The 17,911-nt window shown below is 42.2% G+C and overlaps 8 protein-coding genes and 2 non-coding genes across 10 annotated transcripts; 7 read left to right on the forward strand and 3 right to left on the reverse strand. All coding sequences in view use genetic code 12, as the record gives it.

Moving 5' to 3' along the window:
* Nucleotides 1-402: 402 nt before the first annotated feature.
* Nucleotides 403-2,697, forward strand: PSN45_002159 (uncharacterized protein; the record flags this gene model as incomplete). Its single annotated transcript, XM_006689250.1, has 1 exon — nt 403-2,697. One exon carries the CDS (start codon nt 403-405, stop codon nt 2,695-2,697), a length of 2,295 nt encoding a protein of 764 aa, XP_006689313.1.
* Nucleotides 2,698-3,108: 411 nt separating this feature from the next.
* Nucleotides 3,109-3,190, forward strand: PSN45_002160. The gene has a single exon. It is a non-coding gene; the product is annotated as a tRNA-Ser (tRNA).
* A 60-nt stretch (nt 3,191-3,250) lies between these two features.
* PSN45_002161 (uncharacterized protein) lies at nt 3,251-4,411 on the reverse strand (the record flags this gene model as incomplete). The annotated part of the gene is made up of 1 exon (XM_006689249.2): nt 3,251-4,411. The coding sequence occupies one exon, from the start codon at nt 4,409-4,411 to the stop codon at nt 3,251-3,253; it is 1,161 nt and encodes a 386-aa protein (XP_006689312.1).
* Nucleotides 4,412-5,633: 1,222 nt separating this feature from the next.
* On the forward strand, nt 5,634-7,371 carry PSN45_002162 (uncharacterized protein; the record flags this gene model as incomplete). The annotated part of the gene is made up of 2 exons (XM_066157804.1): nt 5,634-7,252; nt 7,368-7,371. 2 exons carry the CDS (start codon nt 5,634-5,636, stop codon nt 7,369-7,371), a joined length of 1,623 nt encoding a protein of 540 aa, XP_066013901.1.
* Nucleotides 7,372-7,405: 34 nt separating this feature from the next.
* ALG6 (Glucosyltransferase-like protein) lies at nt 7,406-9,067 on the reverse strand (the record flags this gene model as incomplete). The annotated part of the gene is made up of 1 exon (XM_066157805.1): nt 7,406-9,067. The coding sequence occupies one exon, from the start codon at nt 9,065-9,067 to the stop codon at nt 7,406-7,408; it is 1,662 nt and encodes a 553-aa protein (XP_066013902.1).
* Nucleotides 9,068-9,282: 215 nt separating this feature from the next.
* PSN45_002164 lies at nt 9,283-9,364 on the forward strand. Its single transcript has one exon. It is a non-coding gene; the product is annotated as a tRNA-Ser (tRNA).
* A 1,104-nt stretch (nt 9,365-10,468) lies between these two features.
* CIC1 (proteasome-interacting protein cic1) lies at nt 10,469-11,551 on the forward strand (the record flags this gene model as incomplete). Its single annotated transcript, XM_006689244.2, has 1 exon — nt 10,469-11,551. The coding sequence occupies one exon, from the start codon at nt 10,469-10,471 to the stop codon at nt 11,549-11,551; it is 1,083 nt and encodes a 360-aa protein (XP_006689307.1).
* Nucleotides 11,552-11,624: 73 nt separating this feature from the next.
* On the forward strand, nt 11,625-13,735 carry PSN45_002166 (uncharacterized protein; the record flags this gene model as incomplete). Its single annotated transcript, XM_066157806.1, has 2 exons — nt 11,625-11,661; nt 11,712-13,735. The coding sequence occupies 2 exons, from the start codon at nt 11,625-11,627 to the stop codon at nt 13,733-13,735; spliced, it is 2,061 nt and encodes a 686-aa protein (XP_066013903.1).
* A 20-nt stretch (nt 13,736-13,755) lies between these two features.
* PSN45_002167 (class 3 lipase) lies at nt 13,756-16,444 on the reverse strand (the record flags this gene model as incomplete). Its single annotated transcript, XM_066157807.1, has 2 exons — nt 13,756-14,535; nt 15,026-16,444. 2 exons carry the CDS (start codon nt 16,442-16,444, stop codon nt 13,756-13,758), a joined length of 2,199 nt encoding a protein of 732 aa, XP_066013904.1.
* A 270-nt stretch (nt 16,445-16,714) lies between these two features.
* PSN45_002168 (uncharacterized protein) lies at nt 16,715-17,911 on the forward strand (the record flags this gene model as incomplete). Its single annotated transcript, XM_006689241.2, has 1 exon — nt 16,715-17,911. One exon carries the CDS (start codon nt 16,715-16,717, stop codon nt 17,909-17,911), a length of 1,197 nt encoding a protein of 398 aa, XP_006689304.2.

The following is a 17,911-nucleotide window of genomic DNA, read 5'->3' on the forward strand; positions in this document are numbered from 1 at the left end:
TCTGTGCTACCCTTCTCACGTATAAATAGTAACTCTAATTTATTCTCTTCTATCCACAATCATGTGTTCATGGTTGTCGATGAATACCACCAAGTAGATGGTTAATCACTCTGAATAAAAGGTCGTGCATGGTGCTGTTCTCAACCCGCCCGCCCAAAAATGGGTTTGGGACGCCATGATCCTGCCGTAACCTTTTGTCGCATTTATCACCTACATTTCCAAAGCCTTAATCTGTCAAAGTTTACCTGGCTGCTATTGGCACCACTGTATATCGCTAATTTGCATCCATTTCTCGCCAGATCCCTGGCTGAAGCACCACAATCGGTTCCCGAATTCCCACATTTGTTCTCCAGTCTCCTCAGCCCCTACACCTAGGTCCTGAGTTCCTCTTTAACACCTTTTATGACCAGCGTACGAGGTAAAAGACAGCGCCGAAGCTACAGCTGTGGCCCGTGCAAGCTTCTCAAAATCAAGTGCGATTTGACTCTCCCGTGTTCTTCGTGTCAGAAGTTCAGCCGTGAAGATAAATGCCAGGCATCCCCTCCACAGCCTCCAACTGAGTCAGAATTAAGAATTATCGAGGAAAGAAAACAACGGATGAGCCGACGCAAGAAGTCGACGTCGACGCTGTCACCTGATAACACCACTAATAATACCACCGTGGGTGCAGCCGATGATTTTCAGAGCCCGGTATCGGACCCAGATACGCTGTTCATAGTCACAAAAGTACGTCTACAGCACCCAAACTTGCTGATGAGCCTGAAGTCTCAGTCCCCGTATCAGGATTCGAGCTACAGCGATGTGAGTGGCTTGAGGGACATCCAGGGATACTTTGAGCAGAGACACGTGTCGTTTTCACTTATATCAGATTCCTGGTTTACGCTAAAGCTCTATTTTAGGCGTCTGGGAGAACCCATCTTTGGTAACTTGGCCACCGAGCTTGCAAAATCGTTTACCATCGACCAAGAAGATGTCAACCTCCTTAAGTTTATCTATCCCAATAAAGAAGCTCTTTGCCAATTACTAATGGGCCATTTCAAAGGGTTCAAAGAGGATTTGTTCTATATGATGGACTACCGACTTTTAGTGCGGACCATGCTTGAGATCAGTGACAAACTCCACCTGACAGAGTATAACACGCCATTGGTGATCAACAGTATCGATGCTCGTACCTTGTCCTTATTACTTCCGGTATTGGCTAGTGGTTTGGTAACGTATCCTCATATTGTCATAAACCCAAGATACAAAAACTCGGACATTTTGAGCAGCTGGATTCTTATCAGCAAAAAGCTACGAGAGCACTTCAAGAAAACCGACTCATTGTTAGATATCACTTATTTGATGGTATGGTACTTTGAGATCGATAACTATTACCACCTGGAAGGTATGCTCAATGAGAACCATTATGAATACAATAACCTTTTGTCAAACTTGTTGTTTGATAGGAAATACATGGAGCACATAATCAGCACAGACTTGGACTTTTCCACTCTTGGAGAGGAACGAGAGACCGAGTTCAGAGTCATCTTATCTTACTGGCTCCGGGTTCGAGTTATTGAGTTGAACGTCCTATATTTCCAGTATAAGTCATCTTTGTTAAGGTCCAATCATATCTTGAAAAACTCGATAGTTCCTGACGATAAAATGCTTAAGTTTGTGTACGGGTTTCAAGGCTTCCAAAGTGATGATATCATGACTTCCATTTATTGTACTGCAAGACATTATTACAACCAGTTCAATTCGGTCACTTCCCACGCGTGTATAAGAGAAGTGGTATCGTCTTATCTCAAAGTCTACGGGAACTCCCATAGCGTGACCGGTAAAGAAATTGATCAATACGAATTATCAATCAAGAATAATCGGCCTATCAAGATCGATTATGAAACAACTCTGATGTATTTCAAGAGTCAGATTTTTATTCTAAGCTTCGTCAAGTGGTTAACATTCTTGAAAATTGAACAAGGTTACTTCCCTTCTTTGCGCTTTGTTTCATACTTGACATCTATGTCTGCTTCCCTCAACCATTATATTTTTTTGGACAATGAATTACACCAACAATCCCAAGGTACTGAAAGTTTAATCTCAGTTCTTCCACAGTTTCATTCATACTATCCCTTGGAGTATTTGATGCATGCATGCATGGTACAACAGATATTCCTCCTCTCGTTGAAGGTGTTTGTTAACAGAGAAGATAACACAGACAATATTGTTGACTTGAAAGAGCTTTATGACAAGATGTATAACAAGTTCATGGTATTCTCAAACAAGTTCGTGAAGGACTTCAACAGTGTGAATTTCCGTCCCCGACTATACCGGGCATTTATCAACGTGTTTGTTGACATGAATACGGTTCATGATCTAATCGAGTTCGACAGTCAGCTCGAGATTGAGGAGTTTTTCCAGCTCATCAGTAAGCACATCCCTGACATCCGCTTTTACATCGACTCTTACTTTGGCTGCAAAAGCACTATGATCAACTACCTTCTGAAACTTTGGTATCTTTTCAGTTATATCAGGAAATCTAAGAGATCTGACGTGGTCAAGATCACCTCAAAGATAAATTTTACTAACGAATTGATCATGAGTTACCAAGACAAATTCACTGGATTCGAAATCAGCGTTGATAAAATTGAAGATTATATACACACAGTTGTGGACCCAGTCATTGGGCAGAATCCACGGGAGTCCACTTTGTAGTTTAGTGTAATTAATAAAAATGCAAGGTTTTTTGCAGCCATTTGCAACTCATCGCAAGCTTTTGATTTAGAATCTTATTGAGCGATTGATATCATATTTGGGAAATATGTAATGATGCTCTTATTGTGATGTAGCTAAACGTTTGTGTTACTGTTAGAAGGTGTTCGGTTGTCTTCGGTTGTGGCCCTGATGCCAACACTTTTGATGAGGAATCTCATAGTTTTCTGCGGTTTATTCTTTAATTGGCAGAAATACTGACCCCATTTTTGACCGATCATATACTAATACTCCTCAGTTCATACCATACTAATATACTCTCTAATGGGAGAAACAAGAGGTGTGATAAACTGATCTTTTGCTGATGTCTTTTGGGCATCTTGGAAGTGTTCAAAATTTTAACCGTTAAGTTTCGGCAACTTGTCCGAGTGGTTAAGGAGAAAGATTAGAAATCTTTTGGGCTTTGCCCGCGCAGGTTCGAATCCTGCAGTTGTCGTTATTTTTTTTGCTGCGAAAGTTCCCAAATGGCTAAGCCATAAATTATATATTTTGAGTACTAAGTAGCTTTCCATTGCGAAACCGAAGCATCATTCTGGCTTCTCATCTTGTTTTTGTGGTTAGTAAAGTCTGCCCAATGGAACTCCTTACAGTCTTTGTTCTGGTACGTGTTCTCACATGACCAATAATATTTGCCAAAGTTCTTGTCAGCCGCAGTCTTGAAGGATCTTCTCAACACCATAGGAATACCACACTTGCATTTGGGCACATGTTTTGTGAACTCTTCAGGGTAGTCTCTGAACGTTACACTATACCTTTCTACACCACAAATAGGATGGAGCTGGAGTGGCACTTTGATAGAGTTGACACAGTGTTTGAAAAGTTCCTGGCACCCTGGGTGCATGAGTAGCATGCCATTATGAGGAATATGGATTGAGTATATCACAGATGGATTTGAGTGCCGCCTTAGTCTGAACTCTCTGGTCGATCCGAAGGAGATGGAACCGATGTAGTTCTGAGGCCCCATCGACTGAAGTCTATCGCTATGCCATCCCAAGTCATCAGATAGTTGGGGAAAATAGTTCACCACGCATCCAGAGATGGAGTACTTGGGCTGTTGGAACTCAAGTCTCTTGTAATGGGGTATCACTCGTTCATTGACATATTTGTTCATCAACTTCGCCGCTGCTGTCAAAGATTCATCAAATGGAATGAGCTCGCCAATAATACCATTATACCGAGCAGTCTCGATGACAAAATCCTCAGGTACGTAGTAGAACGCCAGCCGAGATTTTGTTTTACAGACCTGATCAAAAAGGTAGAATTGTTGGGCATTGTACCGGTGTTTGTTATTCATTAAAGCCACTAACACCTTGTCCGCATCCTCTCTGGGTAGAAAGTTCCTATGTAGAGACACGTACGGATGAAGTGCCTCCCTTACCTGGTCTTCCGTGTGCAACATCACCACCTTAGAACGCGAGTCTCGTGGCGGGGCGTGTGGGTCTACCTTCCGCTTCTTCGATGATGATCCTAACATTGAGTCAACTGAAGACTGGTACTGAGGGCTAGTCGCGTTCTTGACTCTCTGAAAAGATTGATCCAAAATCAACCTCATTTGCACAAGCGAATCATCGCACGCGACTAAAAGCTCTCGGAGCACTTCTTTGTTGGCATCGGGGTATTCGAGACCCAAAATACGTAGTTTCTCTGAGGTCTTCATATCTGCTAATAAGTCAAAGCTGCGATCTTTGACGCGCGTATGTTGCAAGTTTTCGCAGATTCTACATTTCTCAAACAGTAAGTAAGACACACACCAAAGTACTGCCATGACAAAAACACCAAAAAAAAAACCGCTTTTGATAAAAAGTCCACACACCACATATTCATAACTAGAAGGATATATGTGCGAAAATAACCTCATAAATCCTTGCAGTCATATCTGAGTTGAACCCAGCTGGACTCACAGATGAGATATCAGCGTGCACAGCCAAAACGGGAATTAAGCGTAGCCTAATTTACCAAACCCTACAATCGTGAAACCTGACCCATACTCAAAGAAAAAAAAAGACGTTCAACAGTGAATGTATTCTCCCACCAAGCATCGAGCCAATTTCCCCTAGTGTCCCAAGCACGACGCCAGCGCACTCTTTTTGACATGCAATATAGCAATGTACCTGAAAGGTTGCTGGCTCAAAACGCGGAGATTTCAAAACTCTTCTCAAGTCTCATTTCCTTTTCAAACCCTTTCACTTAGCACATATATTTACACGATTTTGAAATTTGTATGGACTAGACACCTTTGATCAAGGACCGAACTAACCTGGATCGTTTACATACCATATCCTCATCGCTTGCCCATAGAAACTTACATTTCCTCCCTTTTCCAAGCTCAAGATATTCCATTGAACAATCTGGTCCAATGAGTTTGGAACAAATAGAAAAACAGTCTATGGTTCTGCAGGAACAGCCCTTCGAAGATGCACAAACAGATGTTAGACAGACCCCCACCACTCTGGGAAGCGAGTTTTTGGAGAAGAACACATCTGATGCCGGAAGTTCCATCACTTCCCAGCCAAAACCCTCACAAGAAATGCAATTGGCCCCTGACACCGCCTCAGACTTTGGTCCCCGGTCAAGCTATACTTTGAGCCAAGAAGGCAGCGGGTACGAAAGAGACCAGAACGAGTGTACGGAGTTTTGCCTCGATTTCTCTTCCTGTTTCGGTTTATTTGATGCCTGCTGCCCAGCCGATTCGGAAGGCTGCATGACCACCTGTGCTGTGTTCATTGGTAACTTGTTCTTCAGCTGTTGTCAATGTAAGTAGATAAAAAAGCATTCAACGTATTCCCAGTTAGATTTATAGATTGACTTTGTACATAAGATTTTTCTGAATTTGTTCGCATCCACAAATACACCTTTTGCAACCTCTCAAACAGTCCCTCATGAAGCGTTCGGTTACTACAACCGAAGTCTCAGAGTTGATCAGAGAAGATATAAAACGTAGATTCACCACCAACCTCGTGGAGATTCCATCCAGGAAAGTCACCCGGTCAAAGTCGTCTAGTTTCATCCCAGGCCTCAGTTACTGTGGAAACGAGACTGAAGAAGAAGAGATAGATATTCCCCAATCCCAATTAGTCGAAAACAGTGCTCGGATATCCTTACCCTATCCTGACAGCGGCTTTAACGGCACGTTGATCCTGGCAGACCTGGCGGAGAATGGGTCAAGTACTGTCATTATCAGACCCAAGTCCTTCACTTTCCCATCACTCCCACACCCTGAAAACACCGAACCTTTCCCCCTCATCAATGAGGTGTCTCCTATGTCTGAAAGCTTGGCTTCCACCACGTCTTTTGCCAAACATGAAACTATTGACGAGATGTTGCAAAATTACCCTCAGCCAAGGTCTGCCACAGGATTACTCAATCCATTTAGTGGAGACAGTATTCTTAACCCCTTGAGAGGAAAACCAGTTCCTCCAAGAGACTCGTTGTTCAAGGAACCCAGTGCTTTGTTGACTGACAGCGGGAATGAAGATAAAAAAGAAGAGGAAAGAGCACCAAGTGCGGGCACTTCAAAAGCGTCTGATATTCCTATAGACTCATCCCCAGCGCTGCATACTTCTTGGGCTTTTCCCTTGATGTTGATTTTCAACTTGATCTACATCATCGGTATTACTATTAGCATTTGTATTTTGGCTGGGGGAACCAGAAATGTCACTTTTAGGTATTTTAAGAATTTGCAGCCATCAGCGAGAGGGGAGATCTTGCACCAGTTGAACGAAATGTACCCAATTGAAGCAGAGAAAGTAGTATCTGTGGAAGTAGCTAGTAGTGGCCTTGAATTTGAGCTTGAAGCCCCAATCTTCAGTGGTATAAGTTATTCCCCATTGGATTCCATGGAGCCTCATTGTGGTTCAAATCCTGCAGATATCGAAGCAGACTTGAAATTGTTATCCAAGGCCACAAGAAAGGTGAGAAGCTACGGCTTGCAATGCAATCAGAGTGAGTATATATTGGACGCAATCATCAAGTCTAAATTAAACATGACTCTTTCTATGGGAGTCTGGATCGGAGAAGATGATAAGATCAATACTCAGCAGCTTGAAATCATGAAAAAGGTCTTGACCAAATACCCCAGAAAGATGTTTGATTCAGTGTTCGTTGGAAATGAGGTTCTATTTAGACAGGACAAAACCACCAATGAATTGATAGAGATTATCCAAGACGTCAAGCACTTTGTTAAGAAAATTGGGTATTTTGACTTACCTGTTGGTACATCCGAGATCGGTTCATTGATAGACGGGAGGTTATTGCAAGCATGTGACATAGTTGGTGCAAACATCCATCCATTTTTTGGGGGAATCGACGTATCAATGGCAACCGACTGGACTTACGACTTTTTGAAGTACCAGATTGAGCCTATCAACAAAAGCCATAAGACCAAGCTTGTTATCACCGAGGTGGGATGGCCATATAGAGGGGGGAGATACGAAGGTTCGGTGGCCAACGCCACCAATTTCCAATATTTTATGAATGCATGGTTGTGTGAAAGTCAAAAGTATGATATCGATTATTACTTTTTTGAAGCCTTTGATGAACCTTGGAAGAAAATATTCTATGAGGATGGTAATACCTGGGAAACTGAATGGGGAATCTTCACCAGCGACAGGCAGATGAAGCCAGGAGTCCAATTTCCAAAGTGTTCGAAGAATCATAACTTATAGATCTCATAGTTCAACCACAAGTAGTACAAGCTGAAACACCCGAAAGATATTGTGGTGTTAAGAATTACCCAAAGATCAGGATAACTAGCAGGTGGGTCAAATTGGAAGTCAATGATATGATAGGCGGCGATGGATAGGTAAGATAACGCAAAAACCGAGTTCCAGAACCATGAGCTCTTTTGGAAGAGCAAGTTCCCACGCCAATTGAAGCCTCCAATAAGCCAGTTGATCATGACCAAAAGAACCGCATACTGTAAACTCAACCCGTCTTTCTTTAACAAGGGAAACATACTGAAAGTTGCCACATTGTTGATCCACTGGGTGATAGAAATATAATAAGAAGTGTTCAAGCAGTACAACAAAGTACTGGGAATCAAGGGAACCAACACTGTCTTTTCATGGACCTGGAATGAAAAAAGGAAGAACCCCCAAGCAGTGGCTGCAAATCCATATACCAACGACATATATTTGGAAGTACTAGTGGAAGATTTGGAGAACTTGGAGCCCATGAGATTTTTGTAGGACACCATTAAACAGGGAGGAGCAATGGACATCAACGTAAACACCAAGGAGATCTTGGTCAACTGGTCGTTGGAGAAAAGTTGTTTGTATTTGACGACCAAATTGGTGGTGCACCAGAAGTTTGCGACCTTATCTTCAAATAATCCTCTGTTAAAGGGAAACACCCTCACCAATATTTGCTTCAAGTTCGTCACCATGTCGTTCCAGCCTCCCAACATGAGCGGTGACAATAATGTCAAGACGGTCACAAGAACTGTCAACCCCACTGAGAATAATTTTGCAAAGTTGAACTTTGTGATCAAATTGACAACACTCCTATTGCTGAAGTCATAGTAGTTGTTGAACAATTTGGACAATATAAAGAAGAAGATGAATGGGGCGTAATACAAAGCCATCTGTTTGAAAAAAATGGCACTTATAAACCAAATGGAGCTCAACGTGAAATTTCCCTTCAACAAGTCAACCAACGAGTACAAGAAGAATCCCAACATAACTGAGTTGTATTGAAAGTGACCATGGTCAATCAAAATTAACGCAGGCTGGCACATGACGATGCACGTGATGAGGATCTGGTCGATTCTTCGAAGGTTCAACTTCTTACCTATGAAGGTTATAAACCCCAACAATGCGGGAGACAAGATCACCAATTCACTGATCAAACTGGTAAACCGCATATAGTTCTTAAGGTCCACAGTTTCCAAGCCTCGGGAAGTACCAAGCTCAAACCACTTGGAATTGAGCATAGTGCCCAACTTACCAAATAAATACAGGTGATAGGCTGTTAATGGTGGATAGTCCAAACCCCAGTACTGGAGGTCAAAAAAATACCATTGGTTGATGGGCAAGTGGGTGGTGATTTCCATCCAATGGCGCTGGGCCTCGAAGTCTCCATTTATGGGGTTTTCCTGGAACCCCAGGAACGAGCCTAACCCCACTGCACTTCTAATGATAATTGCAGTAATTATGATGATATACCTGGCAGCCCATTGATCAGGAGCTTTTTGGAAATTGTGGAGTAACTCAAACACTGGCGCATCCACAAACGGACTGGGTTTTGCGACGGGACTCTTGCTCACTACATTGACCGGCTTGGGCTTGTATTTGGTACTGGACTTCTTTTTGGCCATGATGTGGTTATTTTGGTGAGCATCGAGATTTCGAGATTTCAATCGCACGGAACGAGCAATCAGCGCGAACACAAATTTAGGAGTAGTCTAGTACAGGAGATGAAAGGAACACGAACTTGTTTGTAGCTATATGCTAACCTGGTCTGTTGAATTGTAGTATCACTAAAATAGACTAAACCTCTAGAAAAACATCATTTATTTCCAGTCTAGTTGACGGCAACTTGTCCGAGTGGTTAAGGAGAAAGATTAGAAATCTTTTGGGCTTTGCCCGCGCAGGTTCGAATCCTGCAGTTGTCGTTATTTTTTTTTGCTGCAAATGAAGATATATCTTAAAACAAGACTCACCATAGGGATGGACAGTCCTCAAAAAACATGCTTATATTCTCATCAAAAGGGGTACTTTACACAGCTACGACATGTATAATACCCTTTTAATTTGAAACGACTTGGGATGTGATGTGCTCGTTCACAGCCCCAGAGCTAGAAGATCACAGCCTTTTGATACAGAAACCTCTTTCCACAATACAAACACCTGCTGGGTATTTTCCAACTCAATATAATCCTTGTAACACCACAAAATCCCGCACAAACATCTCATCATCCAAATTTGACCTTTTATCTGTACTGCCTATTTACTGTATTGCCGCATTCTCAAAATTGTCTTTCCCAAGAAGTATGGTACGGTTCCCAACAAATACACTAATCATCACTCAAGTTTCGGACGCATTTCTTGACGATCCCAACGAGTTAGTAAAATTTCTTGCTAGTCACAATATCACCTGCGAGTTGGTGTCATTAAGGCGTTTTGGGCGTATCCTCTTGATCTGTGACGACCACCAGGTATCCCAAAGTATCCGGCAACTCCTCCAAAACTCCCCACAATGGAGCCATTTGGCTGTAACCTTCAGCCTTCAAGACAACGAGTTGACGCTGGGACGGGAGGTCAGTGAAAAAATGGACTACTTGGAACTTCCAGCACAAGACGGGTCAAGACGGTTTCTTATCTCACCACCACTCTCACCACCTCCAGAATGGGACCATTGGGATAAGGTGGAAGAAGGGCCACATCGGACGGCAATGACGAACCCGGAAGAGCTTTCGCATCTACTTTGGGAGAGATTGGGTGGTGTAAATAGCACAGAGGTAAGACGCTTTCAAGCCGAAGATACTAGAGATTTGAAGATAGAACCACAAGTGGTTTTCGAGGACATAGACAACGATGTGCCCGCCATCTTGCTTGATAGAGTCGACTACGAGCAGCCGTCCGGACCCAGCAAACCTGTTTTCAAGACATCTTTGCCTCCTCCGTTGCCTTGAACGAGTTCGCAGCCTCACCTATAGAAAAACGAGATGAGATGAAAAAAAAATCCATCCATCGCATCTTTGATTTACTAGTGAACCATGGCCAAAACCAGATCAAAGGGACCAGTATCTCCCAAAACACCCCTTTCTGACAAGATTAGGAAGATCAAGACTAAGACGAGTGTTGAGGCGTCGCCTAGTGTCAGAAAAGTCAAAAAAGGTAGAGTTGAAAAATCCGCCAAACCATCCACCACCACATCCACCACCGTTTCTACCGACGTTGTGAGTGATAAAGTCGCTAGAGGGGCGGTGGAACAATTGTCAAAGTATACCTCTGCCCAAGCCAAGGAGTCTGAGCTGGATCTCTTTGCGGATGAGGAAGATGACGAATATGTGTACTTGCAAGTTACTACCAAGAAGTTTTTCTCTGACAAACCCAACTTCAAGCCCAAGGTAATTAAGTTGTCTCACCCGATAATCAAGGAACAATCTGACCTTAAAACATGTTTAATTGTGAGAGATCTGTTGATCACCAAACAAGAACAAGTGGAAAAGATCGAAAGTGAACAAATTCCTACCTTACAGAAGATATACACCTTGCATGACATTAAAACCGAGTTCAAGCCATTTGAAAAGAAAAGACAATTGTATAACGAGTATGACTTATTTGTGGTTGATGACGCCTTAATGAATTCTTTACCCAGTGCCTTGGGTAAAGTGTTTTATGATAACGGAAACAACAAGATTCCTTTACCCATTAGAGTCACCTCCTCGAACAGCCCCAAACAGTTCTCCACTATCACGTTCAAGAACCAATTGGATAAGTGTTTGACCAGCACGTTCTTCTTACCTCCTATGGGAGTGAATATCTTGATCAAGTTGGGAGTCATAAATAAGTCTTCTACCGACGACTTGGCCCAAAACATCAAGGACGTGATGAAGACCTTTGAAGTTTCTTCGTTGAGGTCTGCTATGATCAAGACCTCTTCTTCTCCAGCGTTGCCTGTGTTCTACAGTGATAAGCTTTACGACTCGGTAGATGTGCTCGAGAAGGCAAAGTCTGCAAAGAAATCCGACAAGAGCCAATTATCTGCTTTCGAAAAGGGATTATTAGAGCTTGGTACCACCGAAGATGTCACCAAGATTATTGGTAAGAAATTGGGTCAAAAATTAAGCAGTTAGTCAGTGTATGTACATTAACATCATTACCAGAAAATTATTTTCGCGTTAGTGTGATTCTTTTCTCTCCAGCTTTATGTGGGTCTTACGATATGAAGACTCCCGAGGCAATGGTATGTATCCCACAATGTCTTGAGAACAACAAAAATACTGACGGGTGTAGTGTTAAGAAGGAACCTCAAACACGGTCACTCCTACGAGGTGGGCCGAGATATAGGCGATAAAGATGAAGAGTTCTTCATCCAAGTTCACAAGATATATATCTCCAAGAAACATTTGAGCATTCAAATAAAGTCCACGGGCCTAAGAGATGTGAATTCACGATCTGAACTATGTATCCAGGTGCTTACCAAGGCTAGCAGTGTCATCAACGGCACAAAACACCGGTTGTCTTCCACCAAGAACGACCCATATGTGGAAACTTACACGGAATCTGATGTGACGATATCGTTTAAAGATGACAGCGAACGAATATTCATCAACTGGATCCCGTTAGTAGTCTACCACCAGGATATGGAAAAGGAATTGCAACAAGCGTATGATAGTGGAGTTGACTTGAAATTAACTACTCTTCCTAACATGGCCAATGCAATTGTTGTTAGTTCCCAAGTTTCGGATCACTTGGGTGCTATTGCTATGATCTACAATCTCCCTATAATGACCAAGGACTGGGTCGAGTACGTCAAGACAACCAGAAAAGATGTCTTTGACCAATCGGATATTACTACCAGATATCTTTTTCGAGAAAACTATGCCACTAAAAGGAGCCTGATCCTCCTGAATTACGTGATCCAGTCGGCAGACTTTCGCAAGGAAATAGAGACGATAGTGACCAATAACGGTGGAACCTTCAAGAAGAGAGGATATGAGTTGTTGGAGGGAGCTCTCAGAAATGAGTCTTTCATGGAAGACAAGTTTAAAGATGCCAGTGCCCCACCTGAGTCGAAGTTTGTCATATACCATAACACTCCCAGTACTAGTGTCAAAGAGTTTGCTGCCTTCTATGAGGGGTCCATAATTGGTGATACAGACTTGTTTCGTATTGTTAAGGACGAAAATACTGATTGTTTGCAGCCTCTTAATATTGGCAAAAAAAAACGTTGTTGTTCTCAGCAGGAACCTGAAGTTGAAGTATTGAGCTCCCAAGTTGATGATTCCAAGGCTTCTCAATCGTGGCGACGCAGGAAGAAAGTGAAAAAGCTGGATGCTCTTGCCTTCTTGTTGCCCTCCTCTTTGGCTCCGGATACTCAGCCATCGTTGTTTGATAGTCCTGTCAAACAGGACTCCTCGAAACCAGAAGCAGCGGAATTTACCGAAACTAATACAGGAAATTTTCTTGAAAATAGAGAAGTCGATGCTCCTATAAATCTGGTTGTAAATTTTGAAACTCTTCCAAATGGGGTTGAAAACAACGTTAACGTTCCTTCTTCTGGATCTGTCAAACGGTCCAGTTCTTCAGCAGTTCTCTTGGAACCAAGGAAACGCCAGAAGCTTACCGTGGAGAATGCTTTATCATGTGAAGACCTAGAGCTCCAATTAGAAACGGAAGAAGACAAGAGGAGGAAAAAGCGAGCAGAAGTAGCACAGGCCAAAAGAGAAAAGAATAACAACAATGTTAGTGTTGGGTTTCTCGATGCTGTAAAGTCTACTAAGGAACATATGAATGAAAGCATAAAAAAAGACCTTGGTTTGAACAAAGAAAACAACATTCCTGAGGATTCGGTGGAACTGATGTTGGAAACTCTAGCAATTGTCGAAACTGTTGATATCAAGCTCAGAAAAAGACCTGATACTACCCAAAGAGGTATACTCTACGAAGGCCGCAAGAATTTCAAAAACTTCAAGAAGAATATGACTTTGAAGTCTAGAGTCACCAGAACATTTGTCAGCGTTGGAGACCCTTCCAGTGGTACTTCTGGAATCCCAACGTTTTTTGAGGAATCCAAAAGTGACGACTATATCGAAGGCATTGTATTTCAATCCTCTAATGCTGAAGCCGACTCCCAGCCAATAATTCCTCCCAATGACCTCTTTGTTAGTAACGAATCTCAATCTCAAGTGGTGGAAATGCCTTCAAAAGCCAGCCCCGCAAGACACAATACCTCCAAACCCACAAAAAACCCCCTCGACGACTTTTACGATGACGATCTTGATGACATGCCACGGTTTCAATTCACAAGAAACTAACATATATAACACAAATAACATTACCATAAGCGTATACCGCACAAACCCATCGACCTAAAATACGTGGTGTGGGTCTGTAGAAAATTGTTTGTCAAGTATCCAAACATCTTGTCGAAGTCACCTTCAATACATCTTGGATTGTCTCCTGTTAGACAGTCCACCACCTGTTCGTTCAGGGGATTTGCCTGCGAGTGGGAGCAGTTCAAATAGATCTGGTTGTTGAACTGGCTGTAAGAATCCAAAATGTTATTATTGCTAGGTATGGTGGTAACCACATCGCCTTTGTGAATAACTCTGTAGAACTTGCGTTCAAAGCCGCTATTTTCCACCGGCAACGAGCTTCCCATCACCGTATCCACAAACAGAGAAAACGGCTTATTTCCCACCAATGGTTGACCCATAGTTACCAAAGTCATCTTGTCATAACCAAGGTCCAAGAAGTGTACTCCAAGGAGAACACCAACTGCACCACCAAGAGAGTGACCAAGAATCAAAAGTTCGTAGTCTTCATCTGTTTCCAACTCTTGTTGGAGTATTTCACCGATGTTGGCAAGTGTATGGGAGAAGTAGCTGTAAAAACCCCGATGAACCTTGCAATTAGGCCCACAATTTCGTAGGGTATACCCAGCGTTGTTATATCCCACCATATCTACCTTTATATCTGTGTAAGTGTCGACTAATGACCGGGTTCCTCTCAAAGAAACAATTATGGTCTTCTTCTTCTTGTTTGTGGTTTGACGATTAAACACATCTGAGTAAGTAGTAGCAATATACCCGCATACCGAGTCATCAAAATACCACTGGTACACTAGGGTCACATTTGGAAAGCTTGTTTCACACCCCAAGTCACATGCGAACGGCTCTTTGAGTTTGGAGGTGGTGGATATACAGTATGATATATCGATGAGATGAGCGTATGTGTACATGTTTCGAAATACATCCCCATCGATGGGTTCAGGGGAGCTTTCGACCGTTAAAAAGGGCCTACGAGTAGGAACTTTCCATAGAACGCTACCCGTGGCCGCCTGAAGACATACAAAAGTCGCCAATATTAGTAGTAGTAACATATCAGTAGTCCTTTCATAGATAAGGATTCTCAATTTTCGTTAAAGATGTCCCCACAAAAATATCCGAGTGCGATGACCTGGCTGCAAATTCCCCATTTACAATCAACATGATAGTCACCACCAGAAAAAGAAGTCCTAACCCGCCAGTGAAGAGAAAAAGGAAGGATAACACCCGTGTAATCATATGTGATTCTAACTGGCTCGATCCTGTTGTTGAAATTACTTTGACGATTCCTACCGTAGAAAGCACAGCAAAGAAAGGGATGGACACAAAACATACAACCAAGGCGGGAGCTTTCTCTAAGAAATGTATGATATTACACAAAAATCTCTTGAGGGTATTGAAACTCAACAGGAGAAGTCTAAAAGCAGATATAGTGCCGTTAGAAAAGTAGCTTCTCATAGACTTCACAACATCCAAGCATGTGTTTAACAGGTTTAACCAATATCCTACTTCTTCGTTGATTTTATTGACTTTTCTTAGAGTGTCTGACATCTTAGTATCCATAGAAACCAAGTAATGGTTCACCCGAAACTCTATTCCGTTTAAAGACATGTGAACGTTCTGTAAGACTTCCGAGAAAAACTCGTGGACGTATTCAGTATTGACTGCAAATTGTTCTTGCTGCTCTATTACGTTAGTTTCTAGGACCTGTAATATGTAATTCACATCTCTTGCATACTGGATGTTGTCCTGAAGCTGAGCATTCAATTGCTTTTCTCTGTCTAAGTGTTTTTCTATGTCTTTGCTGATTTTCTCAAACCCGTCTTTGACATCACCAACAGTGAAATCTAGAACATGTCTTAACTCATCTTTGTATAGGTCAATGACATGGGTTTTTACTTCATCCAAGTGATGTTTCATATCATACTGTCTTACAACCTCGTGCAAGTCTTTAACTTCCAGCAGAAGGAAGTTGAGATTGACTGCAATCTCGTCAATGTCTGATTTTGCAGTGAACTTTAAAGACTCCATTACATGGTTTGCATCCACAAATGCTGCTTGCAATATCGAAGAGAACATCTCTGTTTGCTTCTCTGCATTGAAACGTGCCAGTGTCATGTCTTGTACTAGCAGATCAAATGCCCTTATCAATTCATCAAACTTTTTTTGAAGTCTCAGATGAGCTTCCTCAGAGCTTGAAAATGATTTTGCAAGTTCCAAATTGAGATCACGGAAAACCTTGGTGATATTGTTATACACTTCTAATATCTGGTCTTTTTCAAAAGGCAAGGACTCCTCGAAACAAATCTTCCTAATTTCCCTGTAGTTACCACTGAAAAGAGTCCAATATTGTGGAACCTTCTCTAACGAGCTTATACAGTCATTAACACTGATAGGGTTCTGACATACTTCTGGAGGCTTTAACCTCAAATTTCCCATCTCACACAATGTCAAAGAGAGGGCCAGAGATTTTTTGGTTTCCAAATCCAACGACTCGACCCCATGCTTTTGGCAATTGTTCAAAGCTTCTCTAAGTGCATTTTTCACACAGTAAGATTCAAGATTGATATGAGAATACAGACCAAGTTCTTCCATAGAGTGCTCAAAAACCCTTTGTCTCTCTTGAAAATAGATTATTTCATCTCCAGCACCTACAATAGTAGCCACTAATAACCAAAGCAATAGCATTTTATCCATGTGTGTGATTTTTTGCAGTCAAGAAAATAATCTGAAACATCTTTCGCAAACTCTTTTGAGATGAAAAAATACTTCTTCAGTTCTATGCTTTCGAGAACATTAATCAAAAGAACCCGTGGGGTGCGGTATTCGAGCACGAAACCTATCATACTGTTTATTCCCAATGAGAACATATACCGCTTCGAAGGCGAAACGCTAACGCCCGAGCAGAACCAAGCAGCTATACCTAAAAGGCCAACGACGTTTGCGGTCCCCAAGATCCACCATGAAATGTTAAGCCCTGAATACGTGGCAGATTTAGTGGTGAAACCTGACTTCAACGATCTTTTCTTCACCAGCTTGAGTCAAGATTCGCCCTTTTCCGGCGACAAGCTGTACAAAGTGATTCCCAAATCACCTAACCAGAGTCCACAATCGGTTAACCTACTTTTTGGTGAAATAACCACCAAGTACATTCAGGTGTACAACAGCCAGACGTATAAGTTAAAGCAAGTCCCAGAGAATATCACGCTGTCGCCGTTGAACACAAAGGTTGAACTCAACATTCAAAGGGCGCTTATTGACTATATGAAAAGTGTTAAACTAGATAAAATCAGTAGCCGTGACCAGTTATATGAACTTGGAAGCAGGCTTAAGGTGTTCGAAAACACACGGAAGCTAAATCAAGGGAAGATAGACTTGAGTGGTACAAACGAGATGGTGACAGTGGAAGGTGTTTGTATCTACCTTTTGGACAAAGGCAGAGACAAAGTCAGTGAAATGGCAGTAGTGGAGTTCGTTAAGGAAAACCTTCTGTCGATGACGATCAGCTCGACAATAGGTGTTACAGAGGCCATAGTAAAGGCATTAAAGGTGTCCCCAAGTCTGAGCAAGCTTCTTGATCTAATTGTTCAAGACATCATTCCCAATAGCCCAGAAAGTATATTGCGACTCCATCCAAGTGTGCTCAACGACTTTGTAGAGATATTGGCATCCAATGGGTTTATCACAGAGGCCTCCAAATGCTTGAAGGTGGTCATAGTAAAACAACAAATGGAACCAAGCGTTAATGCTCTTGAGGCGTACTTAAATGCGTACGTTTCCCTGGACGTTGATCGGTTACTGTTTGTCAGATACAATAGTTTCTTAAAAGGTGTCATCACATCTTTGCCTCTTACTCCTGTGATAGCCAAAATCATTTTGGACAAGGCAGTTGGACACTCGTACGAATTGGAAGCGTTTGTCAAGATACTAAGCACGGAATCAAATGTGAGGGTGTTAAAAGAGCTTTCGCCGGACATCATCAACAAATATATTGAGATCGAAAAGGATAACCAAGACGTGAACCAACAGGTCAAAGTGGCCAGACTTGTGCTGCTTATCTCGAACTTGAAAAGCAAGGGGTTGGAGTTGTCACAAATCAAGGAATCGGTTGGAGGTTTTTTTTCGCAGCTGGATTACGCTAGGAACATAGAGTCTCTTTCATAA

This window comes from Yamadazyma tenuis, chromosome 2 (assembly GCF_029203305.1).
Source record: "Yamadazyma tenuis chromosome 2, complete sequence".
NCBI lineage: Eukaryota > Fungi > Ascomycota > Pichiomycetes > Serinales > Debaryomycetaceae > Yamadazyma > Yamadazyma tenuis.